The sequence below is a fragment of the Lissotriton vulgaris genome, chromosome 10, assembly GCF_964263255.1.
Source record: "Lissotriton vulgaris chromosome 10, aLisVul1.2, whole genome shotgun sequence".
NCBI classification, from domain to species: Eukaryota; Metazoa; Chordata; class Amphibia; order Caudata; family Salamandridae; genus Lissotriton; species Lissotriton vulgaris.
Window position 1 is genome coordinate 453,863,511 of NC_141698.1, and position 24,606 is coordinate 453,888,116.

The 24,606-nt window shown below is 45.4% G+C and overlaps 2 protein-coding genes across 7 annotated transcripts in view; one reads left to right on the forward strand and one right to left on the reverse strand.

Moving 5' to 3' along the window:
- The window catches only part of LOC147685396 (uncharacterized), a 379,028-nt gene that overhangs the window by 276,172 nt on the left and 78,250 nt on the right, over positions 1 to 24,606 (reverse strand). For 3 of the 6 annotated variants that reach the window (XM_086941313.1, XM_086941312.1, XM_086941316.1), the window contains exon 3: positions 19,381 to 19,413. The exons of the other annotated variants lie outside the window; for them this stretch is intronic. In XM_086941313.1, coding sequence (XP_086797439.1) covers positions 19,381 to 19,413 — 33 coding nt within the window. The remainder of the gene's footprint in view (positions 1 to 19,380; positions 19,414 to 24,606) is intronic. 6 annotated transcript variants of the gene reach the window in all.
- Positions 1 to 24,606, forward strand: part of LOC147685397 (uncharacterized) — a 128,095-nt gene that overhangs the window by 22,047 nt on the left and 81,442 nt on the right. The window lies entirely within an intron of this gene.

The following is a 24,606-nucleotide window of genomic DNA, read 5'->3' on the forward strand; positions in this document are numbered from 1 at the left end:
GTCTTTCTTTATATCAAGTTTAATGCACTGGATCCATTGTTGTCCTGTGTCAATGGTGAGGGGAGTCCAAACAATGCTAGTGTTGAGGTAGATGGATATGCCTCCGGCTGCCCTTCCAGAGGGGCCTCTTCTAATCGCTTGTAGTTGAACTTCCTTAAAACCATCTATGTGCTGGGGAGCCGTTAACCAAGTTTCTTGAAGTAGAATGATGTCAAAATCTTTTAAAAATGCCATTAATTCTACGTCATTAGTTTTGCCCCCCCGACCGTTGATATTCCACGAACAGGCTCTCAGAGACGGTTTTCACGCTTCCGCCATCCTTGGCACTGATATGTTTCGTGTTGGGGCTAGGATTGTCCGTCCCTCTTTGGACCCCCCAGCTGGCCTTGATGTGTTATGCGGAGGTTGGCCCATCTCGACTTGTTTATGTCTGTGCCCCCGACGGCCCCCCGGAGAAATCCACCTTCTGGTTTTGGTCTTTCTTCCGCAGATATTGATAAAGGGCCCGGATATCTTTCTGGCGCCACTGGCCTAATTTCAATTCCCCAGTTGGCGAACTCTCTCTGTATCGCCAGACTTCTTTGGCTATTTCAGGGTCGTTCCATGTGGCCACTGTCATTTCTTTCCCGTTTGAGTTAGGAATTATTCTGAATTCGATGCTTTCTATGTGATTTGTATTCACATGCTTTAGTGTCTCGAACAAGTTAATGAGTTTTAATATGGCACTCCGATTTAAGATATCATGGTTTCCCCTTGAATTGCAATGTGGTATTATTTCGAGCGTGATTGAGCCCGCCGGATAGCTTGCGTCTTGCCTCTCATTGTGCTTTAAAGGGCAGGTTTGGTTGTTGGATTTTACTGGTCTGGCTCGGGTGCCCTGCTTTGGGTCGATCAGCTCAGTTTCCGGCGTATTTTCGACGACCGCCTGCTGAGGTCTTAGGCCCACCAGAACATGTGAAGTCAGTCTCTGTTGTTGCTCGGTTGATGGGAGATTATTTTTATTTTTAAGCGCCGGCTCAATATCACGAATCGTCTGCTGTGGTTTTTGGCCCACCGGAGCTAGTGGAGTAAGTCTCTGTTGTTGCCCCAATGCTGGGGGGTAGTCTTTTGGTACCTGTACCATTTTCGGGAAATAATGCAAAATGTTTTTCTGTGCTACCTGCGGCTTCTGTGGGGGAGAGCCGACCACCGATTGCCTAGTTATTTGAGCTTGTATTGAATTTAAGGTATTTGAATTCTTTGTTTCGGCTATTACATTGACTTCCTGGTGCGGAGTCACTAGAGGGGCCGCCTGCCCACAGTCCGCATTCTCTTCCTGTTCCGCATTAAGCATGTCCTTATTGCTCGGTCCTTGCGATGACGTTCTTATAATTAAGGTTGGCTTGATGGATCTAGTAGCATCTTTTTTCCCCTGTGCCTTGTTATGTCTTGCTTTCCTTAGTCTCTTACGTTCACGTTTTGTCAGCGGCATGTTTTGTTTTATTTGTCCCTTTGATGTTGTCCCCGGTTCTTCGCTGGGCGGATTTTCCAATTCAACCATAGATCTATTTGTTTGGTGCCCATTTATTTGCGATGGCCAGGGGACTTCTTTTCCTGGGGGAGCTAGGATCGGAATATCTTTTTGATGTAGTATGATGGCTTCAGTATTTGTAGTCTGTTTGACTGAGACAGAAGAACAGAGCGGTAGGCTACCTTCTATTTCATCCTCCATCAGATCCTCCCTAGATGTAATGGCGTTGCTGATTGAACTTGTCAAGTTTCCGGGCGAGCTTTCAATCCCTGGAATTTCAGATGAATTGTGAGCATTGTTTGGTTTGCTTTGTATCTCTGCCAGGATGTCAGTTAAGATGACCGGTAAGACTTTAAGCTGATTCATTGTATCAGAGCACTGACATTCATGATACGTTGTGCGCGGGTCTTTCTGGACTCGTTCGATAAAGGAATTTAACTCGAGAATCTTATTGTCGATGCCCACGACATGTGAGGCCAAAATTTGCAAGATATCTAAGTAAGGCTGCGGATATAGTTTCCATCAAATTTATGAACGGTGGCCACCGCTGTGCGTGCACTGGTAGGCTGTTATCTGCTTGATATCTAAGGTCTTGGGGAGTACTCCGAGCTTTGCCCCTTAACTTGGCCCTTGCTGAACCCGGAGCTCGTGGATCTCGAAAGTCAGGTGGTACTCGTGCATCTCCTCCTGGACCCATATCTGGGATGATAGTTTGGCTGGCCATTCTATGCCTTGTATTGAAGCCCTTTGGTGAAGTTATTGGTGAGGTTGTTGGACTTGGTGACGAAATATTGAAGTGGAGCAGGAATAGCCCAGATGGGCGATTTAGTGTTTTACTAGTGATCATTTGATTAGCTATTGTGTTCAGAGTGTTGGTTGTGAGGAAAATTAAATTTTGGCCATGATGTGTTCCCTAGCGCGTACCCCACCGACTCCATGTACCAGCTTAAAGTGCATGTAACTTCCCTCCTGTGCCAGCTATGAAGACGCAAATACATTTGCGTCCAACGTTAACATGTCCTCTTTCAGATCCACCATGAATGGATTATGTAGTCCGTTCCTAAGTATGCTATGCCACCGTCTTTTTGTAGTACACTTTTCATATTTTTCCTGCTCTAGCAAGAGTAGGCCCTGAATTCCTGCCATCTGAACCTCTTTTGTGGCTCCTGACTCTGCCCAGGCTACCTCTGTACCCGTGAACTCTGTCCTACTTTCAGCGCGGCCCCTCGCGCTCAGCTCAAGCCTGCTTTCTGCCAAGACTGACTATAACCTTCGAGTTATCTGTTCCGCTCCCCGAGAATGCATTCCTGCCTACTAGATCCTGTAAACATCCTCCCCAGCTGCAGAGCTAAAGGGCCGACCTGTCTTAATGCAAGTAATTCATAGCCTCTGTTGCCATGCTTCCATGGAAGGCCCCGTGCCCCACGCTTCACATGTAGACACTCAGGCGCTTATACACGCATCCACAGTTAGCATAGAATAGCTTCTGCCCTAGAGACCTTTCCGCCCAGATAGTATAGTTCCTAAAACACCAGATATCAGATATGATAGAAGTACAAGTTAATCTGACATGCCAGACTTCTGTCTCTTTCCGTCAGTGTAAATGTCAAGTCCCCTGCACCCCGTCAATCACACGTCATGCAGCTGCGCGCGCATCCAAGCTTCCGATTTCTGCTGACATTGCAACATTCTGTTAGCACCACCCCTTGGTGCCACCCACTTGCGTCACCTATCAGTGACGTTTCTAGCACACACCTCTAGTTCACGCCTAGTTTACGCCTCTTGATGATGTATTGGTATCACGTGTATAATGTTATCTTGTCTTCTCTCAGCTGTTACGCCTCTTACATTGATTCTTATGGTATAAATCAAGTATATAAGCTATGTATTGTCAATAAACGAGAGCGCGCTCATCTATCCCTTCTGACACCCCTGTGGTGGTCAGAACATGATATCCTGATTCCTTTATGAGGAATAAAACCCTTAGAAACTCTAACACCACGGACTCTGTTTTCTTTCATTCTGATTGAGTTATTATTGATTAAGTACTTACCTGCATAGAAATTAAGAGAGTAAATTAATTATTTACGTCATTTTGGCGCCCGAACAGGGACCCCTCCCCCACCTCACGCGCCGGTAGGTGCGTTGCAAACTCTGTCCCCTGCCATCAGTTAGACGGAACACACGTGTACTGGCAGGATTTCCTGCATCTCCCTCTGACCCACGGAGGTGACGAAGACTGCGATCAGTGCCCAGACGAGGCGGTGAGGAGTGCGGAGGATCCCGACCAGAGCCCAGCCGAAAGAAGCAAGGTCCGAGGTGTGAAGAGGCCCACCAGTTTTCCGAAGTTTTCCGAAGTTTTCCGAAGTTCCGAGTCGAGTCCAGTCGAGTTTTCCGAGGCCTTCTGTTTTCCGTGCTTCCCGGTGAGTACCATTGCTGGGTCGTATCTAGACGGGTTTGGGTACGCAAGTCCGGTCTGCACTGTTTTTAGGCAGTGTATCTGTACTGTTTAGCAGTATATCAAGTATTCCGAATTTTTTGCACTGTTACAACAGTGTATCCGTACTGTTGAGCAGTACATCCAGTATAGGGGGGTAGTCATTTATGTCTTCAATGTTTTTATGTGATTAATGTTGTGGTATGAATGTGACTGTTTTAATGTGTATTATTGTGTTTCTTGTATCAACTAGCTGTAAACTCGTATCTAGGAATAAAGATCTAGCGTTCAGTAATAAGTAAGCAAGATGCCGTTCTTCAACAAGTTAAAACAGATAGGAACTAGGAAAGGGTTACTGGAGGAAGAAATTCCTATCCCCCCTAGGGACACTCCAGGCAATTTTATGTATCAGAAACATGGCATAGATGCCATATTATATCTAGATTTATGGGCCGATTATACCAAGCACCTAGACGAAAGACACAGATGGCCTGTTACCGGAACATGGGATGCCGAGTGCATCATGAGGGTAGAAGAAGCGTTATGGAAAAAGAAAGCTAGACAATCTCAGAAGGACGCCATAGAATTTTGGCGTAAGGAATCACGTAAGCGTGCTGACAAAGCACTCCGTAGAGAGGATAGACTTAAAGAATCAGATAAAGAACAAGAAAACGAATTAGTTACTGAAGGGATCCGAGTAAAGACAGAACAAATAGACCGTGCCCGAAATAATCTTGTAAACGGTATGTACCTCGCAGCAGATGGCACATCTGAAACTGAATCAGAGATACCGAAAAACTTACCGACACCATTAGTTCCGACTAAAGTAATGCATAAAACTACTAAAGACATATTCCTAAATTCATATCTAGAGGATGTAGCACCAGCTTACACCAATCTGCCTGTTCGTGCCCTGCCTACTGACAGGGATGGGGGTGGCACTACGCCCCCAGATCCGGTTCCGCCGGTTCCGCGACAGACCTCCCCTGTTCCGCCAGCTCCGCCACTTCCTGCACTCAAGACTGACCTACCGAAACCAATACTACCTGATCTTACTAAAAGACAAATTCAAGTCCAGATACAGACTCCTCGGAGAGATAATGCTCAAGCATCCGCCTCAGGAGGTGCGACAGCGGGTCTTCAGACCCCGCCACCAACACACAGACTCAATTTAAGGGACACGCAGAATCCTTTTCAGTCTCCCCACTCGACGCGTCTTGACGCATTTAAAGAGAAAATGTCAGTTTGCAGATATGATCCAGTCCCCGGAAGAACCGATCTAATGATATTAGCATCACTACGATTAAGATCTGCCACCGATAACTTGCTATGCTATGTAGGAATGAAGGAAGTCCTCGACAGATTATACAAGTTCATTCAGACAGGGGAAGACCCTGATAGTGTTAAAGATGCCATGCATAAACAGAAAGTTGACATTCAAGCACAGCTATTACGATTTCTCATAAATTGTGTAATAAGAGAACGAGACAGGCCCGGGACAGATCAAAGTGAATTAGACGCATTAAACAAGTGGGGTCAAAATATAGCCGATGGAAAACATGACAAGGGGGCTTGCATAGCCAGTATGTCCCAGAAAATTAGAAAGGCAGTATTGACTGCACACCAGGAAGGGAATGATAAAGCTTCCTCCGAGGAGGAAGATGAACATGAAGCACCAGGAAGATCTACAGATACTATAGCATATGTAGGTAGGGGAGCCTACCTTAGGAAAGGTGTCCGTCCAGAAAGCAAGAGAGTCTTTCTCTCTGAGTTAACAAATCCGAATTCTTCTGAACATCAGTTCCAGGAAACTGATAAAAGGCTTCGAGACCGAATGGGGTACCATGTACTCAATTCTATGGATGAACAGGAATTAGCCCGGTCAGCTGTATTATGGGCCGAGAACCCAGACATGTATAATGATGACACGTTAGTGCAGACATTCTTGAACCTTTCCCCGGAAGAGCAGAAAATAGCAGGTGAATATATGATTCAGCACCTCCTCATCAAGTTCAGAAACCATCATTCTGATCCAGGTCCCTTACACGAAACATTAGAAGCACTACTTATGGATAGATGGAGAGGTTTTAGTACCAAATTAATACAAATAATTCTAGAACAACGACGTAAGTATTACACCTTCCTAAGCTCTGAATATGTTCCCGCCCCGCCTCCAGAAAGAAAAACGTACCACATGCAATGCGGTGGTGGCATTGAAAGTCAGAATCCCTTACGAGAAGTACATCCAGTAATGGGTGCGGACCAACGCTTGAAGCGTGTGTATGTTCACACACCACTGACTAAGTTAGAACTGTTAGAAATGAAGAAATTAGTTCCGTGCCATGATAAAGACCCTGCAGGTTTTCACAGAGAGCTCAAAGACATGTTACTGATGGGAGATTACACGTATGATGATATTATGAAAATGTTAAAAGTACTGTTGCCCACGGGCATTTACGAGAAATTAAAGGAAAAAGATTGGGAGGTGGGAGAGTCAAAGATAGCATGGGCAGAAATAGAAGACGAAGAAAGCAAACGAGTCCCGGGGTTAGGCCTTGGGGATAAGACTAAAGCATTACCAGGTTTAATAGTACAGGTTTTGCCAAGATTATTGACAACTAGAAAGGAAGATTGGGACGCAATCTCGTCCTGTAAACAGAAACAAGATGAAGATACTAGTGACTTTTATTCAAGATTCGAGAAATGTTTCATTATCAATAGTGGCCTAAAGGTTAGCAGCGAGTCATATCCACACCTTTTTGTAACAAAATTAGTAGAGAATGCCCTACCATTAGTCAAAAATAGAGTATACAAAGTTGAAAGTACTTGGCAGGCAAATACGCCATCCCAGATGTTACAAATGTTACAATATCACCAGAACAGAATTAGGGAAGAACAAGATCAGGAACAGAAACGTATGAAAGACACGAAAATGAAAATGTTAGTAGCTCAGACGATTCCAGCCGACGGTCATAGAAAAGGTGGGGCCCAGACCAATCATTCTGCCGCTCCCGTTAAAGGGACATGTAATTATTGCAAGCAGCCAGGTCACTACGTACATGAATGTCCAGTCCTGAAACATAACATCGAGACAGGTAAAACTAAAGAAAGACCGCGTCCGCCTAGACATGAACAGGGTCATCAACAGACCTCACAGAACGAACAGCCAATGCAGAATACACAGCCTATGCATGATCAGTCCCATACAGTACAGACAGTAGCAGTACCGCAGCCACAGCATGCTCAGACACAGCCCGCTGCCGCAACTCGGCAAGTCTCACAACAGATGTACCAGTATGCCCAGTCGGCATATCCAGATTATCAGCGTTATACATGAAACAGCCTAGGGAGGGAAAGTGATTTGCCTCTTATTGAAATTCCTGTAGATCAAGAAGGTCCTTATGTACACAGTCACGTATTAGGAAAAGACAGAAAGTTTTTAATTGACACAGGGGCAAGTCGCACTACTATCAGTCACAATGAAGTCCCAGGGGCACCCCTCTCAGGCTCACAGAATGTTTCCCTTGGTTTTTCAGGACAGCCTATTGTAAATGAAGTATCGGAACCAGTACCACTAGCTGTGGGTCCATTATCTCGAGTTACAGATTTGTTACTTACGAAATCATGTCCCGAAAATCTGTTAGGAATTAAAACACTGAAGGCTCTAGGAGCTATAATATGCTGTTCCCCGGAAGGAGTCAGACTCTTTCTACGGGATTTCAAGGGTCATTATGTGTTACGTGACTTCGATGTCAGATTGAAAAATGTACCAGATCACTTATGGGCAAAAGGCCCAGCTGATGTAGGTTGTATGCATATCACACCATACCGTGTTACACTCAAGACAGGAGTTGTTTTACCCAGAATCAGACAATACAAGTTACCACCCGATGCTGTAGTGGCTTTACTGAAAATAATTGAAGAGCTTATTGCCCAGGGAGTGGTCGTAGAGACCGACTCCAATATCTGTAATTCACCCATCATTCCAATTCTTAAACGTACAGACCGCAATGCACCGCCAGTATACCGGCTGGTGATTGATCTTCGAGAACTGAACAAATGCATTGTACCACAGTATCCTGTGGTCCCCGATATCTCCTCCCTATTGACTGCTATTGATTCAGAAGCAACGTTCTTTACTGTAATAGATCTCAAGAACGCTTTCTTCAGTGTACCTATTGACCCGGAGAGCCAATATCTCTTCGGATTCAGTTTAAATGGACGAAGTTTCAAATTTTCCCGCGCACCTCAAGGATTTACAGAAAGCCCCAGCATCTATAGTCAAGCACTGAAAAGACAACTAGATTGTATTCAAATGCCAGTTAATACCGCTTTACTGCAATACGTCGATGATCTACTGATCACCGCACGAAGTGAGCCCGAATGTGAACAAGCATCACTAACAGTTTTGCATTTCCTGGCCGACAAGGGACACAAGGTGTCTCCTTCGAAGCTACAATTCTGTGTTCAGCAAGTTGTGTACTTGGGTCACTTGCTGTCCAAAGTGGGGAGACAGCTCACTCCCGATCGCATTCAGTTAATTGTAAACATGCCACGACCCCAGACACAAAAGGAAGTGCGGGCCTTCATAGGCCTCACCTCGTACTGCAGACAATGGATTCCTCAATATGCATTTCTAGCTAAACCACTCATCCAGTTAACGACACAGGAGGCAGCGACTTCCATTGCCCTCCCTTGGACTCAGGAACATACACAAGCCTTTGAGGAATTAAAGAAAGCATTATGCCAAGCACCAGTTTTAGCGACACCATGTTACAGCAAACCGTTTACACTTTTTGTTACAGAACGTGACGGTACAGCGTTGTCTGTCCTCACTCAAGATCAAGCAGGTTCACATAAGCCTTGCGCTTATTTTTCAAGTACATTGGATTCAGTAGCCCAGGCACTCCCTGCATGTTTAAAGTCAGTAGCAGCAACAGCGTTAGCAATCAGACAAAGCGACTCAATTGTTTTAGGTCATCAGTTAACAGTACAAGTTCCACATTCTGTAGAGGTTCTGTTAAACAGAACCCAGACTCAACACTTGACTATAGCACGACTTACAGGTTACGAATTGACATTATTCCAGCCACACATAGAAATCAGACGCTGCAGTATCTTGAACCCAGCGACATTGTTACCTACAGTTATGACAGACCCAGCTCCACATGATTGTATAGAGATCATTAATGCAGTAACAAAGCCCAGACGAGATTTAACAGATGTTCCATTGACAAATCCAGACCTGACACTTTATGTGGATGGTTCATGCATGAGAACAAGTACAGGAGAGTTAGTGGCCGCGTATGCAGTGACCACTGAAACTGAAGTTAAAGAGACACATCGTATTGATACACTGTCTGCTCAAGCGGCAGAGCTCATCGCTCTGACCCGAGCCTGTATTCTAGCCAAGAACAGAAATGTTAACATATACACTGATTCCCGTTATGCGTTCGGAGTCGTACACGACTTCGGCATGCTCTGGCAGGAACGAGGTTTCCTGACCTCTCATGGTACAAAGATACAGCATGGTCCTCTCATTCAAGCACTGTTAGAAGCAATACATCTGCCTTCAGCCATATCCGTCATGAAGTGTAAAGCCCATACTAAAGTCACAGATTCTGTTTCCCAGGGTAACGACCTGGCAGATCAGACCGCAAAACATACAGCACTAACTAACACTCAGACAACTGACACGACAAAGACAACAGATCCGACAAACTGTATGACAGTCAGAGATCCCACACTAGATGTTATTGACATTCAGACACATGCTACTGCAGACGAAATAAAGAAATGGATCGAACTAGGAGGGATCCAGACAGATCAAGGTTGGATGACGAAGGGAAAATGTACATGGTTTCTCCCTGACTCTATGGTTCAAGTCATGATAAATACAGCACATAGTCCTGCCCACCTAGGAGAGAAAGCAATGCTAGACAGTTTACAAAATCTCTGGAACAATAAACACTTACGAGCAGCAGCAAAACAGAAAGTGCGTACTTGCATGATCTGTTGTCAGTTCAATCCAGGTAAAAGCGTCCCTGTAGAGCAAGGTGGATTTCATCCTCCCGATCACCCTTTTGAAGTCCTCCAGATGGATTATATCCAGATGGACCGTTCTCGAGGATTTAAATATGTTCTCGTAGTTGTCTGTGCTCTGTCCCGCTGGACCGAAGCATACCCAGTCCCAGATTACACTGCTCCGACCACTGCCAAACAGTTGGTTCGTGAATTCTTCCCACGATACGGCCTGCCTCGTGTCGTGTACTCAGATAACGGTCAGCCATTCTCATCCGAATTAATGAAGCAAGTTTCCTTGTTACTGGGATACCAGTGGAAGTTCCATTGTGTCCGACATCCAGAAGCAGCAGGCCTTGTTGAGAGACATAATCAGACATTAAAGATCCGCCTTGCCAAAATATGTCAGGAAAAAGGGGTCGACTGGATAGTCGCCCTGCCAGTGGCACTATTCTATATGAGAATGGTCGCCCATTCGAGATCAGGGCTATCCCCGTACGAAGTGGTCTTTGGCAGACCACCGAATATGTGGGGGACGCCCATTCCTAAAAAGATTACTGATGTTGATTCTAATATGTTGACAGATTACCTTGCCTCCTTGATGTCTGCACTCCAATCATGTCGTTCACAGGTTGCCGCAGCCTTCCCTGACAACACTGAGGTGAAGCCTCACGACGTCCGTCCCGGGGATACTGTCCTCGTTCGCAACTTCGACAGAAAAAGTCAGTTGGAGCCCCGCTGGAAGTCTCCGAAGACCGTTCTTCTTACCACAAGGACCGCAGTCAAATTGGAAGGCAGAAAGGGGTGGGTCCACCTAAGCCATATCAAAACATTCCCAGGACTGAAACCGGAACAAGACTCACCCACCCCCACCAAAGACTGTGTTACCAAAGACTTTACCGAATCCAAACGAGAAAAAACTCCTCAAGAACAATACCGCATGAAATTACGATCTAGCAAGTCAGACAGTTTAATTGTTTAAGTCCTCCCCTAGGTGAATCGGTTAAATAGTTTCTGACATGTATCCCCTAGATCGAGTTAGAGAGAGAGAAGCAAAGAAACGCACATATTGCAAATCACTTCGTAGTCACTGCATAGTGACACTAATAATAATGTTTATTCTCAGTATTTTAATTATTATTGCTAGCATCTTATTACCTATCTACTATCCTATTTTCAAGCGTGAACAATCTGCTTACAATGTCTCTGCTGAACACACCTTTAGTGAGTTACCTCCTCATGAGCTTTCCTACAGACTCGCGCTGCGCAACAATACATTCATTAGTATGTTACATCATTCTCATCAAACTAACAATGCTACAAACTGCTGGATATGTGGCCGACTCCCTCCCTACCAGAATTATAAGGGAGCGCTGCCTCTCTTTCCGTACCCGTTCTCTCACAATGGCTCCTGCGGAGCATGGTTTAAAATAATTAATTCTTTAGATCCCGATATTGCTGTTTTCGATGGGGGTTGGGTTTGGGGAAACCTGAACTTGGTCCTGCTCGACGTCTGTTACCCAGATAAGGAGGGACTTCCCACTAGAATAGGAACTGATCTAGAAAATGAAGTGTATGGATTAGGCAATTATACAATTAGCCTTATGATTCTTACTGTCGAATCCGAAGCCACACCCGTTCTGCCCATTATGTCAGTACTGCCAGTCACTGGTGAATTATGTATCAAGAAGAAAGGTTCAATACACTTAGGTCATAGTAAATGCACTACTGTGGTCGAATTCAGTGATGATGGAAAATCATCTTTCAAAGCTATCAGTCATTCTTACTTTGTTTGTGGTCATACCGCATACATTCGTCTACCTCCAGATTGGGATGGTACCTGTTACATTGCATTCCTTCTGCCACCTGTTTTTCTAGCTCCTCCTGATTACCATAGAAATAGCAATCTAGTAAAGAATAGACCCAGAAGAGATGCCTCACTTGTCGACTACACAGAAACGGCATGGGAACAGTACACTGACTTTAATAAAGGATTCTTTTTCTTTTTGGGACCTGTTCAGAATAGTAAATTAATACGCAGATTAACTAGAACACTTGAAGCCGTAGTAAATGAAACTACCTCCGCCTTAGGTAACTTAACAGAAGAGCAGTCCGCTATGCGGGTTGTTGTCCTTCAGAATCGTCTTGTAATTGACGTCATCTTGGCAGATAGAGGTGGAGCCTGTAAGGTCATCGGGTCAAGCTGCTGTGTTTTCATTCCACAAAATGCACCATCTGTATATCAAGCTATCACCCGTCTTCATAAAATTGCAAATCAGATACATCAGAATCCAGGCACCTGGACTTGGTCCGGTTGGTTCTGGACAACGTTAACAGCTTGGGGATGGAAGATCCTATCCTTCCTAGGCATTGGCCTAGTCCTAGTATTCAGTTGCTGCCTGTGCCTGCAGTGTGGGCCAGCGATTTGTGGACTGTGTGCCACTTCTTGTATTGAACATTCCAGTTTCCTCTCAAAACGTAATCGAAAGAAAGAAGAACAAATGATGTTACAAGAACAGACTGATCGATTCATGAGGATCGATATTTCATGAAGGGTCCGTAGGGAACAAGGAGGGAATGAGGAAAATTAAATTTTGGCCATGATGTGTTCCCTAGCGCGTACCCCACCGACTCCATGTACCAGCTTAAAGTGCATGTAACTTCCCTCCTGTGCCAGCTATGAAGACGCAAATACATTTGCGTCCAACGTTAACATGTCCTCTTTCAGATCCACCATGAATGGATTATGTAGTCCGTTCCTAAGTATGCTATGCCACCGTCTTTTTGTAGTACACTTTTCATATTTTTCCTGCTCTAGCAAGAGTAGGCCCTGAATTCCTGCCATCTGAACCTCTTTTGTGGCTCCTGACTCTGCCCAGGCTACCTCTGTACCCGTGAACTCTGTCCTACTTTCAGCGCGGCCCCTCGCGCTCAGCTCAAGCCTGCTTTCTGCCAAGACTGACTATAACCTTCGAGTTATCTGTTCCGCTCCCCGAGAATGCATTCCTGCCTACTAGATCCTGTAAACATCCTCCCCAGCTGCAGAGCCAAAGGGCCGACCTGTCTTAATGCAAGTAATTCATAGCCTCTGTTGCCATGCTTCCATGGAAGGCCCCGTGCCCCACGCTTCACATGTAGACACTCAGGCGCTTATACACGCATCCACAGTTAGCATAGAATAGCTTCTGCCCTAGAGACCTTTCCGCCCAGATAGTATAGTTCCTAAAACACCAGATATCAGATATGATAGAAGTACAAGTTAATCTGACATGCCAGACTTCTGTCTCTTTCCGTCAGTGTAAATGTCAAGTCCCCTGCACCCCGTCAATCACACGTCATGCAGCTGCGCGCGCATCCAAGCTTCCGATTTCTGCTGACATTGCAACATTCTGTTAGCACCACCCCTTGGTGCCACCCACTTGCGTCACCTATCAGTGACGTTTCTAGCACACACCTCTAGTTCACGCCTAGTTTACGCCTCTTGATGAAGTATTGGTATCACGTGTATAATGTTATCTTGTCTTCTCTCAGCTGTTACGCCTCTTACATTGATTCTTATGGTATAAATCAAGTATATAAGCTATGTATTGTCAATAAACGAGAGCGCGCTCATCTATCCCTTCTGACACCCCTGTGGTGGTCAGAACATGATATACTGATTCCTTTATGAGGAATAAAACCCTTAGAAACTCTAACACCACGGACTCTGTTTTCTTTCATTCTGATTGAGTTATTATTGATTAAGTACTTACCTGCATAGAAATTAAGAGAGTAAATTAATTATTTACGTCAGTTGGATTGTGACCCTCCTGCAAGTTTGGTGTTTCGTGGTTTCTCATTGGATTGGTAGTTGAGGTGAGAGCGCTATTCGGGCTGTAATCCTCCTGCAGGTCTACGCCTGCGGACGATTTTGGAGTGACATTGGGCTTAATTTGTACCTCTGTGACCAACTGGCCCTCCATTTGCTGTGTTTGGCCATTTGATGTCAAGCTTTCACTTGAAGGCTGATCCTTGTTATCTGCTTCTATGGTGAGCTTAACAATTGGATCCAATAAGGCTTTGTTGTCCGTTCTTAGAGCCGGGCGCGGGGGGTCTCGTGGTCATAGTCGAAGTATGAACCTAAACTTAGGGAGTGCTGTGTCACTGGCGCGGTAGGTGTCATTTGTACATTTGATATTTCCGTTGTGCTCTCAAAGCGCTCATCACTTGTCACTATAACGGAGTTAGTGATGCCCACTTCCTCTCTTATGTTTATTTGGGCATTCACTGTAAATTGATTCATCTTTTTGTTTAAGTTTTTTCGAAGAATGTCCCAAGGGTGTTTTTTAATTTCTTGGAAGTTGTTGCTCTGGATGTTATTTTGAAACACCAAGGTTTTTGCTGGGGAGGTCGCTGATTGCGACATTCTTTTGGTGCTAGTTGCGGTTTTTAAATTCTGCTCCTGCCGCGTTGTCGGGGCGGATGATGTAGAAGGAGTTAGAAAGTCTGTGATCTTAGTGTTTTTAAGACCTACAGTCTTCTGTAGTGTTTTAGCTGTGTCGGTGCTGACAATGATCTCAGGCGTCTCTAGTATGACCTCTGTTGAATCCTCGTCAGATGAATCATTTAGTTCCTCACTCTTTATCCGGCGTTTTTTGCTTTTGCTTGGCTTAGCGATTGGGTCTGTTCTGAGTCTCCCTGATCTCATGGTGAGGACGAGGATGGTACTTTGGGGGCGCCTGTAACTGCCTTCAGCTCCTTGTGGCCTCTCAAGTGCTCTCGGGTGCTCTATTGCATATTCCTGCGTGCTCGTAGCAGTGGGGTCTCAGCTGAGGACTTGGCTAGCGTGGTCTTAATGGATCTACGACGATCCCACCCACGCCTAGGGTTTAGTTTTTTTTAACGATTCGCCTATGCCCAGCACCCGGCACCCCAGCACCCGGCACCCAGCTCGCTGCCGCCTCTCACCTTGTCAGCTGGTGCACTGTGGCACATAGGGAAAGCCCAAAAATCCTTGTTTTTCGCGTTTTTGCAAGATTGGCCCAGACAGTTGGGTGTTAGCTTCCACCGGCTCCAAGCTCCCTATTGCTTTATCCAGTGCCGGCTTGTGCCTCCCGGCACCCGTGCCTGCTTTAACAGCCGCAATCGCTGCTTTCTCTGCCTCAGCACGATCCGCTCCCACGACCGTGACCTGCACACTGCACGTTTCTGGCCTTTCTGGCGTTCTCTGGCGGTTACAGCTCTCTAGCAGTGGAGGCTGGTAGAGACCGTGTGGCGTTAAACGTTTAGGCGATCAGCATTCTCCACTCTCCTCTCTTTCACTGAGCCACCGCTCCTGTAGCTTCTGTTGCGGTCACATTCGCGGAGAGACGCTGGAGAGCTGAGGCGGCACGGTCAAGCCCCTTGCTTCTTACTCGCACAACTCAACTGACCACTGGCACTGGCAACCAGTAGCAAAACATGGACTGGAGACTGGAAACAGGAAAATATTCTGGCTTCTGAAATGCTCCTTCCGCTGTGGAGCCTCGCTGGAGTCACTGCCTCACTGCAATCCCCCACTGCCTTCCGGACTGTCCCATGGCTTTTCAAGATCTCCCGTGGCCCCAGCCGGCTGCTTGCAGAGAACCTGCAAAGAGCCTCACAGCGGCTCCCGCCGCTACCGGGCCACTCCCGTTTTTTGCCCGGCGAAGCGGCTAAGGAGACTGCAAGCTCTGGCGGCCTCCTGTGCTCACGTCCCCCGCGCTCCGCACCTCACTGCACGAGGGCAGGGTACAGGCACAGGGTACTGGCAGGGTACAGGGAGGCAGCAGGCAGATCGTCAGCCGGTCGGCGGACGCACCAGGGAGAGGCGGAGAGGCCGAAGACAGTGAAAGCCACGCACTGCCTGGCAACGCGTCCTCCTCTCACTCACGTTTCCTTCCTTCGTTCTGCGATCTACTGCTTCGGTCTGCCAACAATGGAAATGAGTTTTCAAGGAAACAAAGAAAAGGTGCACAATATTTTGGAACACTGTATCCTTCAACGTTGAACAAACCAAAAACTAATACATAGGATTTTCGTCCTACTCAGTTATGGCGGATATTTTATCCTTTTACCCACTCCAGACGTCTATTGGAGTATTATGGAAAAAGGTCTCTGAGAAAAGCACGACTGAGTTACTTTAGTGTCTAGCGTTAAATTAGTGCCTTACCAAACGTTGGGCACCATGTAGTGTAGTTCCTATATTCCCAATAGGCTTTGCACATTAGAATAGTATATCCTATAGATTAGACGTAGGACTGAGGTCAACTAGGTCTCTATCGAATATACTAAACTTAATAGTGAGTGATAGCTAGCTCAGAGGTCACTAGAAACTTTCTCAAATTCACAAGAAGGGATTCGTTTCTGACAACTACATAAACATGACAACTTTGTTTCCCAAGAATAAGAAATATATCTCTAGAGTTGCGGAAACAATAGATAAGTATTTCACTCAGTTAATTGTGCATGCTTTGTTTCTACAGAGTTTGCAGAAAAATAGAGAGACCGGCTTTTCAATAAAAAGGGATTATTGATTAGTCTTCTGTCTCCTGCAAGAGAAGTGAACTGCTACAATCGTTATGCAGACTGCAAAGTATAATGCGTACAGCTTAAACAGTAATATGAAATATTACTGTAAGAGCATTGTATGGTTTCTAAGCCATATAAAAATACATACATAAATACATAGACTAAAAATAATCAACTGGTGCTTCTAAAATACGCTTACCCCAATGTACCTAATCTAAGTCTAGTACGAGGGAAGAAGTAAGTATTGTGTAGCATAGGCTTTAATTTTATTTGCCAAGAATCTATCCAAGATTTCTCTAGGTTCGAATCAGTTCCATACCTTAGTTTAGAATGAAGGAGGTCTTGTATCTCTGTCTCGGGACTCGATTTCCCAACACCCCGCAAGGGGAGCTTGGAAACACTGGAGCTGGATTCTCGGCAGGAGAAAGGCAGCCTCTGATCAGTGCGTCAGCTGGCGGGTCGGCTTCCTTCGGCACTTGCTGTAGCGAGTTGTGCCGGGCAAGTAGATAGTCGAACTGCTCCGTACCACCGTCGTCTCTTGCTAGAGCAAGTGAAGGTATATTTATACCTTGAAGGTGTCGCGGAATGCCATAGTTTGACGTAAAGTCAGGCATAATAACGTCAGGAAAGAACCTCTAGGAAATAGTCGTTCTTTGCAAAGTACATGAGTTCTTCGAGAAATCAATATTCAAGCAAGGGGAGGTCCCTGACTGCTTAAGCCGGTTTTCCAAGAAATCGTTGTGACGTTTTTGTACGGGTGGAAGTAGCCATGTCTGTATTTGGTTTGCATGTGCTATGCCTAAATAAGGGTTTAATTTCTATACCTATATTAGGGCAATGTGATTTGCACCTATATAAGGGCATGAATCGGGGAAAATTCACTCGGAGCCTAAAACGCCACACAACACTTCCACCTCCCTCAACCAATAGCCCAATTCCTTACAACATGCCAATACCCATCCTTTAATTTCAGACCTATATTATCCGACAACTTATCCAGAAGTTCTACCAAGGAGCATCGCTTGCCCTCCAATAAGGCTCTATGTAGTTGGGGAACAGTTTGTTGCCCATCACAGATATAAGTAGTTCTACATTAAATAGTGTTCAGGTGGTTCTTGGTCTGCACCGCCCCAGGTCTCCCTGAGCTCAAAGACAGTCTTGGCATGTGTAAGAAATTGATCAGAGGATATGTCTGTATCCTTTGCCCTGACATAAAACAAGCAGAGGTTGAGTAAACAACGTTTCAAACAAATGGAAAATTATCTTTTAAATACATGTTATAATGAGGTAATTGAGAAAATATGAACCCAAACACATGCAAACAATGCAGAAATAATCATTGGAATGAAATAAAAGAGAAAATAAATATATTACAAAGAAGTAATCTCTTCTCTAAGGGTCCGATTACGTTGGCGGGCAGACCGAGTCCGCCCACGATGGTAGTGGTGCCTGGGACCACCCTCCTGTATGGCGGCGGTTCCGCACGTAGCATTACGATGCGACAGCCACCGTGGTGGTCGCATCTTGCATCTTTACCATTGCGGCGGGTGCTGCTGGCTGCAGTATCCGCCGCAATGTTAAAAATGTATGTAGTGCGTTTACCTGCACTACTTGGCAGGCACCACGCGATCCTGCCACTTAGTGCAGGGACGTACAGAGGGGTATTGTGGGTACCCCCAAGTGCACCACAACCTCGGCCCAACACAAGGGGGGCCTGCGACGGGCCCCTAAAACCAATCCCGCCAGCCTTTCCATGGCGGTTCCACCGCCATGGAAAGGCTGGCTGAAGCCAGCATCGTAATTTGTCGGACGGTGCCTGCCAGGCACAGCCACCATTTTACAGATGTAGACCGCTCTGCCAGGCAATCGGAACGATCACCTGTGGCGGATCCTTGGCAGGCGGTCTTTGTGCCTGCCACTGCCGCAGTTCTATTCCACCCGCCATCCAAATTTGGCTGGCGGGGAAACGTCATCTGATGGCGGAGGGCCAGCCACTGCACAGCTGGCGGTGGCGGGCCTTCCGCCATCATAATCAGCCCCTAAGTGTAGATATTATGATTGCTGTATAGTGTGCATTTCCATATTCTAATTATTTTTTAAGGCCCAATCTTCATCCAGGAGGCATACAATGAAGTAGGATGTGCCCCCCAAAAAACTGTTGGATGTTCTACTGAATGCAGTACAAGGAATAAAGGTCAGCAGAGTGCAAAAGCTGGTGCCAAGCCTTCCTTTTGCCAATACATCTTAAAACAGATCATGCCAGATTGGAATCTTGCTTGCCACCCCCTGCCTTTACCAGTCCTCCTTCTTAGATGTCCCCATAACAAGCACATCTTTTGAGGAAGCCAGCAGTAGTGCAAACATTAGTGGAAAGCACAGCCAGGACAAGAGTAAACATGATGAGTAGGTGGGTTCGCGACAAAAACAATACATATTAATAGAGATCTGGTGTTGCGGTTAGGTTGTTGGCAATGGAATCATTGTCACTGGTTCAACTGTTTTATTAACTGTTGACAACTGAAACTAATAATTGAAAAGGTAAATTCTTTGATAGCTTGATTAATGGATTTATATTGTACCATTGTTATTATTCTCTAGATTGCCCCTGGTTCCAGGTGGTTAGTGGGCAACGCCTATCATAGATTTATTAAGGCTCTGGAATCAAGCAACCAGGTTTGCAGTCCTGGATTGTTTACTTCAAATGTATCTCCCTACACCTAAGTTCAACAAAGAACATGATTTTGAGATTTAGGAACAGACTAGCCAGAGTATTACCTGCTGTATAAAACATTCAATTTTACTTATCTGATCGTCACAGAAAATCTATAAAAGAGTCATAGATGAATACCGAAAGTTGCATTTCTCCAAAGGTGTATGTACTTACAACCTTAATTGCAATTCTCCCCCAAAGGATACCCTAGAAATAAAAAAAAAGAAAAGAAAATTAAGAAATTGTGTAATTTTTACCTGATCTCAATTAAACTGGCAGGCACCCCGGGGCCTTTCTTCTGACTCTCAGGATTTACTATCTTGTCTCTGAGTCTCTTGATTCACTCCAATTTGTCTAATATTGTCTCATGGCCTGTTTCTGAGTTTCAGAATCTACAATCATATCTCCGTGTCTGTCCTCTTTTAGCATTGGTTTTAACTATCTTTTTTTGTCCGGACTAGCAGTAGGCACTAACTTATGTCAGGGTGTAGCCTCTTATTCTCTGCCCAATCTCAGAGTCTAACTTCTGATTCCCTCTATTCACTATTCCATATCAAAATAATATACTTTGAGCTACATAGTGTATTATTTATTTCAAATGTTTTCTCTTTTTCTCAGGATTCAATATTGTACCTTAATTTATGTCTTCTTTATGCCTCAGGATTCACACTCTTATTTGAGGATCTAGACTCTTTTTGACATATAATTCACTCTATAGTCTGTGGGTCTGTCTTTGTTGAGTTTTAGGATTCACTGCCTTGCTTCATGCCCTATGGGCAGGCTTCTTTGAGTATCTTATCCTTGGAGCTATCCTCTTTCAGTTACAGTCATAAATAGTTTTTCTCATGAACTGTCCACTGATTCTCAGGATAAAAGACAAAATCAAACTTCTGGCTCTATTTTAGGTTCCACATTCAAATCTTATCTCCATATCTATTCCAGAATCGGAGTCCTTTTGCTTAAAGTTAGAAAGGGCTGATTCACTGAGCTTTTAAGCATGAGTGAGGGTCTTGCTTCAGGAGAGTCATCAGAAAGGCACGTCTATATTGAAACAAAGAAACCTGCTCACAGAAAAAGTTTAGTAAATCCATGTTAACAAAAGTGGTCAAACTTATTCAGTGCACACTATATAAGGAACTACAAATAACTATAATAATGAATACAATAAACATCTTAACAATAAAGACGCCATTAGTTGATGGCAGCAATTACATTGTAGAGGAGCAGGGTATTTTAGTCTGTGTGTGTGTGTGTGTGTGTGTGTGTGTGTGTGTGTCTGGTTGTGTGAGTGTGTGTATGTGTGCGTGCGTGTGTGTGTGTGGGTGGGTGTCAAATAGGGATAGACCGTAGTGGTATGTGTGAGGCTAAACAGAACATGTCTATATGCGTGTCACTCCAGGACATGCCTATTACAAACATGTTCTATGTGAATATGTTTATGTGTAGTATGGTCTGTGTGGGCTTTCCTTTCTCTATCTATCTCTCCAACAGTGATAGAACCTATATATGTGAGTATCCAAGAGGACCAGAACAATTCCTGTTTTAGAAAGACTGGGACCTCATACTGCATCGAAGTAGTTGAGGGTTTCAAGACATAAATTAAAATATTTTGGACCCCCTAGAGCCTGTAGGAACTACAGGTCCAAACACCGAATTGACTTTCCAGCTATCCAGACTGAGTCAATCAAAGACCATTATTGGTTTCGGAAGTTAAAGTACAGGCTTTTCAAGTGTCACTTGCCATTCAGCCTATTAGCAAGAAAATTCTCTATGCACCGGTTGCATGTCATGATGGATCACTTGAATTTAGCTCTTCACATACTGCCCATGGATACGCACTTTGCCCGGTCAACTGTTCAAGTAATGTTGAGACAATAAGCAATGTATACATCTGGAGTCATCCATAAACCTAAACAGGACCTGGGTACAGCTAGTAACTAGAAAACTATGGGCCCGATGTAGGTAAAATTGATTTACCGATTTTTAATTACCGAATTTTACCGATTCGGTAATTGAAAATCGGTAAATCAATGTGGTGGACATGTAGGTATTTCCAGATGTGGAAATACTGATTCTGTAACATTCGGTATTTACCGTTTCTGTAAATACAGAATCGTTATTTCCCATTGATTCCTATGGGCTTCAAAGCCCATAGGAATCAATGGGAAATACCGATTCTGTATTTACAGAATCGGTAAATACCGAATTTTGCAAGGGTTCAGGGGGTGTCACTTTGACAACCTCTGGCACCCCACAAATAGGCATGTGCGCCATGTGGCACACAGACATGCCCTAAGGGGATGTCTGTCTGTCACATGGCTAGGTGTACATGCACACATGTGCATGCACACCTGCAATCGGTATTTTACCACACAATAGGATTGTGTGGTAAAATACCGATTTTGTAGGGCCTTTGGGACTACCTACATCAGAGATTTACCGAATCGGTAAAAATACCGATTCGGTATTTTACAGAATCGGTAACTTTACCGAATCGGTAAAGTTACCGACTCTGTAAAATTGTGCCCCTACATGCCAAATCATGTATACCGGTCGGTAACAGCCGAAAATACAGATTTTCGGCCGTTACCGACCGACCTACATCTGGCCCTATGTCCTGAAATACAGTTCAAGCAAACAATAATTAATTTAATACCATATTTGAGAATTTATATTACATAATCAAGAGACAGAAGAAAAAGAGTGAAGACCAGAATTTTTCTAAAAAGTGTATATAAATATTTCATGACTTTTAAGATTAAAGCAGAATCAAAAAGTACATGATAAGTGAAAAGGATCATATAGTCCTTGCCTTGATTTGGACTTCCAATGAAAAACCCAGTAATCACACTACCACTTCCGTTGCGAGGTTTACCGCAGCTCACAGGACATTTCAAATGCCAAAACTGTTCAATGTGTGCCCATATCTTCAACACAAAGAAATGTAAACATGGCAAGTTTCCTATCATTTACAACAGTTCACTAATTGTAGATCAAGCAATGTGGTATGTGCTATTTAGTGCCCTTGTGGCCTTCTATTGGCTGACCAAACGTCACAAATGATTAAAACACGTATAATGCAGCACAAAAGCTGCATTCACTGCAAAAATGTCAGTGCCCCCTTGGTTGCCCATTTTATCTCACAAAATGTACAGACACTGACCTTACGTGTTAAATTATTGAGCAACCCCGCCTCCTGGCATGAGATGGGGATCTATCAAAACTACTGACACGTTGTGAGTGCCATCGGATTTCTAGATGTTACTCTGTTACCACTGGTTTAAATTCTATGGATGAATGGAACAATTTTATTTTGACTTAATAACTCCATGTTATGCAACATACGGGGAGAAAATTCAATGGAATACATTTTGTTTTTGTTTAATTCTTCCAATTGAATAACTCTTTTAGATTGTAAGCCCTGTATTACCTATGATAGATTTACTTTATAACTGTTTCTAAAAAGTATCTTCGAGATTTATTCTATCGCCGAGTTAACAGCACTTTATCGCAGCCAAAGTCACGATTAATTTATTTCCCCAATTACAAGCTGCTGCTAACAGCCCACTGCACCAGTTTACCTGCGATAGCAGCCGCTAAAAACATCACCACAGATGAGCCCCGCAACTATCGCTAATGGGATGCAGAGAAGGCGTTCCCGAGCAAACAATCGCAACAACACCACTCCCCAACATTCTCAACGACCAGACAAATCGACGCAAAGATCACAAAACATGCGATAAGGCGCGTTAGCAGCAGAAACTTAACACCTGCTCTGACCTGGTGTGAAGTCAGACCACAGCCTGCCCCACAAACAGGAGCCAAGCCCAGAGCCACACCTGAAGAAGAACAGATGCCATGGAGCCACTGATCATGCAGCCCGGACACCCAAGAGGGCCACAACCCCCAGGAACCCCCTCGGACGAAGACATGCCACATCAACTACACGGAATCATGTACCAAATATTCCGTCTGATGTCGCACAATCACATCTTGTTACCTGCATATGTCACAAAAATGACCATCACACATTCACCTTCGAAGCAACAAATATGGCAGAGATGAATGCTACTGCGTCCTTCTTACCATGATGGCAGATTCATCCATATCTTTGTCCTCTGCTGTTCCATGTGCCTTACGTGTGGGTGGTGCTGGCCTTTCTCTAGCACTGTGTGGCGGTGACACCTCAGGGGCCAGAGGTGGAATTTCTGCCACACTGTGTGACACTGACACTTCAGGGGGCGGAGATGTGGATGTAGTGGTAGCAGCAGCATGCATCAGCGCCAGGCCTTGTGGCAGTAATGCCATGAGGATCGTTTTGAGGTCACTGAGGAACGCAGCTACCACTCGCTGGTGTGCAGCCGTGGCAGCCGCTCTTTCCGCATTGGCCCGCTCCATGGTCTCCATGAGCCTCCGCATGTTTCCCACCTCCCGGGTGAGCTTGATAGAGCCACCCTGACTAGTCAGTCGTTTTTGACTCTGAGTAAGGACTCTGGCGATGTCAGCCATGGTTCGTTGGAGAGCATGGAGCGGACTGTGGGTGTCCGTTAGGGACTGTCGGTGGTCCCTGATGGGACTTAGACACCCACGTGTGGCATCTAGTTTGTCTGCCATGTGGTCGAAGCCCACCTGCATCTGTTCAGCCATCTGCTCCTGGCATCCCAACACACAGCATTGGAAGGCCATGTGTTCTTCGTGGGGGTCCTGGGAGGTAGCCTAGGTGGGGGGTGCTGCCTGCTGTGTGGTCTGTGCTGGGGGTGGTGTGTCCTCATCGCAGCTGGCCTACCCTGCTCCTGGAAGTGGGCTGCTGAGGCTGTCAGTGAACTCCTGGAGGGTGTTGGAGTCGAAGCTGTGGTGGTCCTCTTTGTCATCAGAAAAGAGAGGTTTGGGCTGCTCTGCAGGAGGTGTTGATTGTCCCTCTTAATTGTGAAGGGGAGATTCAGTTTAACAATGTGATCACAAGGGGGGCGTGGCTAGCAGCATGGCCGGCTAAGACGTGTCTGGCCGGAGCTCCGGCCGGGCTGCAAAATAATCCGACGATTCTACCCTATCCCGGGCGAAGATCTACACAACAGGCAGTGTATGTGTGAGCGCTGTATCATGGGCATGCCTGGTGGCACCGGCGGCGCCGTGGATGCCCCCTTCACCCGTAGTTATCGGCACCAGGTCGGGTGCGCTCGAACACGCAACATGGCGGCGGCGGCAGCATAGCAGAATAGGAGATTACCGCTGAGGTGTGATACAGGCTGCGGACTCCTGACAAGCTGCGGGAGGAAGGCCGGCGGCGGAGCGGAGGGCTTGAGACGGATCCCGCGTCCCGAGACGAACAAGTGGAGTCAGCGCTGTATTGGGACTTTGAGGTCGGGCTCCGGCCGCCTACACCAAGATGGCGGCCACCAG